General features: G+C 30.5%; 2 protein-coding genes across 2 annotated transcripts; one reads left to right on the top strand and one right to left on the bottom strand.

Moving 5' to 3' along the window:
- Positions 1–2: 2 nt before the first annotated feature.
- LOC132947833 (RNA exonuclease 4-like) lies at positions 3–1,373 on the top strand. The gene is made up of 3 exons (XM_061018069.1): positions 3–312; positions 378–503; positions 603–1,373. Exons 1-3 carry the CDS (start codon positions 289–291, stop codon positions 1,182–1,184), a joined length of 732 nt encoding a protein of 243 aa, XP_060874052.1. The 5' UTR covers positions 3–288; the 3' UTR covers positions 1,185–1,373.
- Positions 1,374–3,561: 2,188 nt separating this feature from the next.
- On the bottom strand, positions 3,562–7,984 carry LOC132947830 (fumarate hydratase, mitochondrial-like). Its single transcript, XM_061018058.1, has 7 exons — positions 7,643–7,984; positions 7,346–7,486; positions 5,990–6,193; positions 5,673–5,918; positions 4,690–5,086; positions 3,898–4,190; positions 3,562–3,817 (listed from the first exon to the last, which is right to left on the bottom strand). Exons 1-7 carry the CDS (start codon positions 7,760–7,762, stop codon positions 3,686–3,688), a joined length of 1,533 nt encoding a protein of 510 aa, XP_060874041.1. The 5' UTR covers positions 7,763–7,984; the 3' UTR covers positions 3,562–3,685.
- Positions 7,985–8,505: the final 521 nt, after the last annotated feature.

The raw sequence follows: 8,505 nt of genomic DNA, 5'->3' as shown, positions 1-8,505 counted from the left end.
TGTGGGCCGTGGTACTCACTATAGTCACTACTCCGTACTCAGTGGCAGTGTGGTCCCAAAGTCCCGACAAAGTACAAATCGACGAACGTCGAGGGACCGTTATCACTATAATATTCTCTCTTTTTACATTTTATCCTACGTGCAGTTCATGCTCTTATCAAGACGTATCCACGGCCGGCCAGACCCCGGTTACTTAATACTTCGTGCCCCGTGGCTCCGGTAGTCGCTAGTACATTGCATAGTGCGGTACGGTCTCCGCTCCCAAGTCACTAAATATACGTCTTGTTTATGGTTCGACCACTACTCGATCCTGTAAGACATCGTGTTATTCCACTGCGTTCTGATTATTATTATTTATTTATCACTCGATATTGCAGCCGAGAATGAACAAAAACGTCGCATCGGCGGTTCACAAGAACGCCAACGGCGCCAACAATTGGATAAAGTTCACGAACGCTCCAACGCCGCCCGCCAGTAATTTGAACAACAACGCCGTCGTACAGGTAATTTATTCCGAGCATCGGTGGTTGCAGCCCGATGAGTGTTGTTGACTTGCTGTGTACTTAATACTTATCTATTCTCTACCCTTGTTTGTGTTTCAGAGGCAGGAAAAAAAAGATATTGAAGTTGTAGCGATTGACTGCGAAATGGTCGGCATACATCCCGATGGACAGGGAAACATGCTCGCTCGTGTTTCGATTGTTAACTCTAAAGGCGAAACCATTTACGATAAGTTTGTCAAGCCCACAGCGACAGTGACAGATTATCGTACGCCGGTGAGCGGCATCCGACCTGAAGATATTGAACACGGGGAGGTATTTGTCAAAGTTAAAAAAGAAGTCGCCCAAATACTCAAAAACAAATTATTAGTAGGTCATGCACTAGAACATGACTTGAGGGTATTGAGGATTTCACACCCCAAACATATGATTAGAGACACTACAACGTACTGGCAATTCAAGCAATTGACAGAAGGTCGAACGCCAGGTCTAAAACGATTGACATTACATTTTCTTGGAGCTAGCATACAGGAAGGAGAACACAGTTCTGTTCAAGACGCCAAGGCAGCACTACAGTTGTACATGCTGGCTCGGAAAGATTGGGAATTATTGTTAAAAAAGAGAAGAAGCCGCCCCAGAAATGGGAATAAACCACATAACGGAACGCATGGAAAGCATAAATAGTAGTTTTTTTGTACACTAAAATTTTTAAATTAAAAGTTTTATTTTGAATAATTATAAGACTGTTTTTGAGATTATTTTACTTGTGAAAATATTTAAATTGTCGTTTAATACATTTTGTTGGTTAAGTATGTAATATTTTGAACTTATTTCTTCTAAATATAATATTATTTAAATTGAAACCTACTAAAAGTATTGTTTTAATACAGATGCTTCTAATACTTAAGAAAATCTGGATTATGTTGGTTTTATATTTGGCTGATTGTGTATGTTGTGATGACAATGTTGTTGCTAAATTCAAATCACTTAAGGGGTAATTTTGTTATTCCAATTAAAAGCGACTAAGGTATTTAAAAACAATCAAATTATCAATCGCAAAGTTTACCTGAGTTCAATGTTACACAAAAGTAATCAAAACCCTATGTAAATTATTATCAAAAACTAAATTAATAATTTTTATTTTTTTCATGATATTTGCTAACACTTAATTGATATCTGTATATCTTTTATATTTTGAAAGTACAAAAGAAGCAAAAACTGATTGTTATTTTATTTTAAAACACTAGGTATAAATTAAATTAGGTTAAATATTTTAGTAGAAAATTTTGATAACACAAAACAATACTCCATTGACAACCATTGTTTCCTACTATAATGTTACCTGTTACCCACATTTAAAATAGTATTGTACAAACTATACACTATTTAAGTTAAGAAACATTTGGCTACCAACTTGTACGCATTAACGAGGCTTAGTTACCTAGCCGGCATGCAGATGGTAGCCTTGGTGATGGTGATGGACTTTTTGTTGATTGATCTCTTCCTGGCAGAAATTGATTTGCAGCAAGTAAACTTTTAAACATAAATAGAGTTTATGTCTTATGCGAGTAGTGTTAATAAAATGTGATTTAATAATAATTAATAGAATATTTGGCTGCATTGAAAGCAATAAACACAAGGCCAGTTCAAGTAATTCTACTCAAGGACTCGTTTAGATAATATGTAGTATCATTGATTATAAATACGCTCAATGGCCCGTATTTATGCGACGTGAATTTTTGACAAAAAATGGATGTGGCCGTTATGGACAAAGCTGGGCAAGTTAACCAATTTTTTTAACTAGTGAAAGTTAAGTTATCCTAAAATTAAAATAACTAAGCTAAGTTAAAGTTAGTTTTAAAAAGTTACTGAATTTGAGTAACTAAGTTACTTTTTTTTTTTTTAAATACCTTTAACTTACTCATAAACGTTTTTTTTTATCTCATCGTAGGAAAATAACTAGTTTTGGTATAAAGTAAAACAAATTAATAACAAATGCACAGACTATATTATTTTATAAATTATACAACTGTTTTAGATTATTGTTATAGCTGTACCTTACTTGCAGATCAAAATTATATAATTGCAGTATAATTTAGATATTAGTATTTATTTATTAAAAACAATCAAATAGTAGTTGAATCTTGAAATATGATTTTTTTTCCACTTGTTTCCATTAAAATACAATAAAAATATAGTATAATATAGTACCTATTTAATCATCATATTCTACTCAAAAAATATAAATTAATCTACTGCTGCTAGTTCTGTTATAAAGCAAACTTGCAAAATTAATAATTATTTTCAGTTTTAAATGTTTCTTTTTTGAATTTGAAGGAAAATATTAAAAACATTGATATAAAAAAGAAAATATTTACAGTTCACATTAAAATATAAAATATTAAAATGTTTCTTCAAAAATATTTTTACAGTCCTAATCTCATCGGTTTATTAAAAGTAGCAATCAAACTATTAGAAATAATAAAGTGTTCAAAATAACAAAATTACTTAATTAATCCTGGCGGTTCTCAGAAATATACAGTTCATAAATCATAACAAGAAAATGTTTGTAAATAACTTTTTACAAATAACTTTAATTTTAACAAAATAACTAAGTTAAGTTATAATTATTTATAAAAATAAATAACTAAGTTATTATCTACATTCTATTTTTTTTTAACTAGTTAGGTTAAAAGTTATCAAAAAAAGTAACTATTAAGTTAACTTTTTAACTAGTTACTGCCCAGCTTTGGTTATGGAGCGCTGTCGTCGCCCATAAGAAACTAATAGGCAACGACATCGCTTCTCAACGGCCACATCCATTTTTTGTCAATACTTCACATCGCATACAGGCCAGTGGAGCGATCTATAGTATTTATAATCAATGGTAGTATTTACACATACATTAATACTTAATAGATAAATTTTAAATACAAATAATATTATGCTGTACTTCAATATGTTAAAATGTTTACTATATTTCTATAGCAGAATTTGAAAGTGATTATATAGTGCAAATAAATGTAATGACAAAGAAAAATTCTAATAATAATAAACAGTATTAACTAAAAAATATTTATTTCAATTTATTGTTATTTTTTTTTCAAATCAATTTAGAACATTTTTAACATTATTAACAGATAAAAACATTTAAGTAATTGTACACCTATGCTGAAATAAATAAATTATTTGGGTCCCAACATATCTTCTGGTCTGACCCATTTATCAAATTCTTCTTCAGTTAAGTATCCAAGTTGTAATGCAGTTTCTTTCAGCGTCGATCCATTTTTATGCGCTGTTTTTGCAATTTTAGCAGCCTGAAATTTAAATTAATTAAATTTATAAATTTTGATTGCTATGTATTTAAATTAGGCTTATAAACCATAGACTATCTTACTTTATCGTATCCTATATGTGGATTCAAGGCAGTAACCAACATAAGAGAATTTTGTAAAAGATGAGAAATTCTCTCCTTATTGGCTTCGATCCCAACAACACAATTATCTGTAAATGACATACAACTATCTGCCAAAAGCCTTGTAGATCTTAGCACATTGGACACAATCATAGGTTTGAAAACATTCAATTCAAAGTGGCCGTTGCTGCCACCAACCGTTACCGCTACATGGTTACCCATCACTTGAGCACACACCATTGTCATTGCCTCGCATTGGGTAGGATTTACTTTTCCTAAATTACAATAATAAAATAACATTTAAGAGGACGTAACACTGATATTTATTGTCTCTGTCTTACGAGTGCCTAACAGCAATTTTAGGCTCAGCAGATCACGTTTAGCTTTGTTAGTTTAAGGTTTAATCAGACATCTTATTAAACTTGATATGGTTAGAGCATTATCTGTATTTGTATGTGAATTTTTACGATAATTAAATTTTAAAGTGAGTTTTGATAATTTTTAGTTTATGCTATATTATACACTCAAAAATTTAACTATCGTAAAAACCCACATATGAACACTAATAATGTTCTTAGCATCAAGTTTCATAATAGGTAGATTCACTTTATTTTTTAAACTAACAAAGCTAAACATGATCTGCTTAGCATACATTTGCTAAGTTTTGCACTTCTTAGACGGAGACAACAAATGCCAGTGTTATGTCCTCTTAATAATGATAAATATATCATAATAATATTATGATTAGTAAGAGTTAAAATTATTATATAATACCAGGCATAATACTGCTCCCTGGTTCGTTTTCTGGTAGTGACAGTTCACCTAAGCCACTCCTCGGTCCAGACGCAAGGAACCTGATATCGTTAGCAATCTTCATTAAGCTGCACGAGAGTACATTTAGTGCTCCTGATACCTCTACCATAGCATCATGAGCAGCCAGAGATTCAAAGAAATTTGGAGATTTTATAAATGGCAACTTGGTCAACTGACTAATCTTTTCAGCACATTTTTCAGCAAAACCAATTCTAGTATTCAAGCCTGTTCCGACAGCTGTACCACCCAAACCCAGTTCATACAGATGAGGTAAGGTATTTTCTACTCTTTTGATACCGTTATGCAACTGTCTAACATATCCACTGAATTCTTGTTCTAAAGTTAACGGTGTAGCATCCTACAACAAAAATAATTTACAACTCTATTAGTATACAGCAAACAATATTTTTAACGTATTATAATATTATACTTTAATATTTGAAATAACATAAAACTATATTTTTATGTGTATTATTAATTTTGAATTATGCTCAATTTTTAATACTCAGACTAGATAAATGTAGATAAATATATTTTATATAAAAATCCTAAAAATATTTTTTTTTAATTGGTTTTAGAACAGTAAAATCAACGTTAAAAAAAAAAGCAAGCTTATTTTAATTATGTAGCTGTACAGATTGTATATTTTTAATTGAATTATGAATATATAATATGTAGTATAGTAGTAATTAAGTAGTAAGTATTTTATAATTGTATCCAATAGGTATCAGTAATTTTCAAAAATTTTTAGGAAGTGTCTTACTTTTCTATTCAGGAAAACTAATGTCAAACTATTCATAACACTTTAGAGCTAGAATTAAAAAAAATGTATAGTGATTTGAATTATGAAAGAGCTCACTAGTAAATAAAGAATCCACATGATAAAGAAATATCAAGTATATATAATTTTAAATGTATTAAAATCAATTAACTATTATTCTTACTTGTGTGTGTGTTCGGCCAATTTTTATTATTCCTGAGAATTCTTTTGCCTTTTTATCTAATTCCTTGTGTAGATGTTTTAATGATGGTAACAATAAGTTGTTTAATTCCATTGCTACTGCAATGTGCATGGCTGTTGGAAAAGTGTCATTGGAACTCTGACTTTTATTTACATGGTCATTAGGATGAACTGGAATTTTTGATCCCAATTCTCCCCCCAGAATTTCAATAGCTCTATTGCTAATCACCTGAAATACATTTCATTCAACTGTAAGGTTTTTGTTGCATCTTAAAATTGAATCAATTGGTTTGTACATACTTCATTTGTGTTCATATTTGACTGTGTACCAGATCCAGTTTGCCATATTACCAAAGGAAAATGTCCTTCATTGTAAAGCTTTCCACTGATTACTTCATCTGCTGCTTTGCTTATTGCATCAGCAATTTTTGCATCAAGGCCAAATTCTTTATTTACTTCAGCTGCTGCTTTTTTCAGTATGCCCATAGCCACAATTACTGGATACTAAAAATTACATATTAAGTAAATCTATTTTGAACAAATTACATATATGAAAGTTAACATATTAAAATCTTAAATATACCTTACACACCTAATAAGGTGTAGTTAACCTATATAATTTACAAATTCTTAAATTACAAGAAAATAAACCCAAATAGTGGAGAGAGGTGTTTAAAGAATAATACTGGGTTTAATACAATTTAGAATTCTAATAAGATTACCACCAAGAATACTAGTATGTTCTAAATGTAAGAAAATGAGAAATATTTTATAAACAATCTGCAGAAAAATCTTTATAGATGTATTCCTATAACACATTGAATTAAGTTTATACTTAAAATACTGTACTGAATAATTGTAATAAGACATAATGCAGGTGATATTATGTTTAGCTTTCATAAATATAATAATATTCATAATATGCCTAAGTATTATTCTAGTAATAAATTAGCATCAAAATATTAAGGCCATACATTGTTTATTATTTGTTCATAACTATAACTATCTAGTATAATTATATTTTATAATACTTTAAGTACATATTTATACAATATTTGAACATAACATAGGTATTTTTTTTAAATTAGTCATATTATATTAATTATTTTATGATAATGATGGCTAGAAAATAAATAACTTTTTTAACACATAAATAGTTTTATCTTTAATAGTACCTATTATTTTTAACAACTTATTTCTCATGATATTTTTAAACATAAAAAAATGTAATTTAAAGCAGTTTGAGAAAATGTAAAAAATTTACAAAATCAAAATGTGTTGTAAGTTGTTTACCGAATAATATCAATAGTTAATAAATCACTACTAAAGACATTCTATAAAAAAAAAAATATTTAGAAATTCAATAATTTGACATGCCAGGAACTGAATGTAACATCAATATTTGATGTTGAAATTGATTATTAAATTAACAGAATATAGTTTAGGTACAAATCTAATAAAAATAAATTGCATCATCAACACAGATAATTAAAAGGAATTTTAGTTTTTACTTAGTAACAATTAAATTACTTTACTGAGCAAACTTGAAAATTCTATTAGACTTGCACTTATTTATTCGAGCCTCCAGCTATGTAATATTATTAAAATATTCTCAATATTTAATATCAAATAACTATGTACAAAGACTGAACATACCGGCATCTGTTCTTTTTCGCCTCCAATACGAAAGTTCATTGTCGACCTCACCGTTTGGGCACCATAGTAACGATCGCTTGGCACGTCCAATTCACCAAACGTGTCGGACTCCTTGCGGACACCGACATCGCACTTGGAAGCCTTAAACATTGTAAAACACAAATGCCTAGGTAGTATTAAACGGCGATTTTCCTTTTTTTTTTTCCGACACACAAATCCGGCGTTAAAGGCAATGCAGGTAACTATAGTGATTGAAACGATGGACAGGACGAGATGCAAACGCAACATACAACTCACCATAGATCTTCTGATAGAGATCGAGGGCAGCCTCAAAGTCGAGCAGCCGCCGCCGTGTTCGAAACCGGTCACAAGCGCTGGCTTGATATGAAGCGTTTTGAACAACTGACACGCCCTCATCGTGGATAATGCGTCCGTGTGCCTGCCGGTTGAATTATTTTTCTGTTCGGTGCACAATCGAAGAACGATAAGAATAAATGGACAATAATTACGGGGCCGCCGCCGCACGTACACAACGATGTATTGCAATTATTTTACATTCACAATGATAATCACAGGACAAACTATGTCGGCGAAAAATAATTGACCGACTCGTTAAACAAGCAACAAAGATCAGCTGCACTTGGCACCACGATTTAAGATAGTACTATCTTAAACCGCGCTTGCCATATTTTGCTGATACGAGGCCCGTGATAACTGATGGGCACGGACAACGGACTGCGTTGGACTAAGATACTGTTATTGTACCACCTATATCGTATAAAATAATTAAAATACAACATAAAAATATCATGTTTGCGCATGAATAAATTGTATAATAATAATATGTTAAATTATTTTCATTTGGAACTTCAAGCAGGTGGTATTATGTCACAATGAAGATGGTGATGCACCGTTCAAAAGACGTAAGTTTGTTTTAATATTATTTCGGAATTTACATTTAGTCTAAAAATATCAAAAATACATTTATTATGCCTATACACAAGACACCTAACAAAATTTGTTATTTTAACGGGAAATGACAATTTTAGTTCCCTTTTATGGTGTAAGTACTTAATACAAACAATAAATTATTATTCGAAAACGTAAATTTTAATAAATAAATTTTAATAAATAAAAATTTCGAAATGTAAATTCCGAAA

The sequence above is a fragment of the Metopolophium dirhodum genome, chromosome 6 (assembly GCF_019925205.1).
Source record: "Metopolophium dirhodum isolate CAU chromosome 6, ASM1992520v1, whole genome shotgun sequence".
NCBI lineage: Eukaryota > Metazoa > Arthropoda > Insecta > Hemiptera > Aphididae > Metopolophium > Metopolophium dirhodum.
The sequence above is the reverse complement of the archived record's forward strand: the minus strand, read 5'-3'. Positions and strand labels throughout refer to the sequence as shown.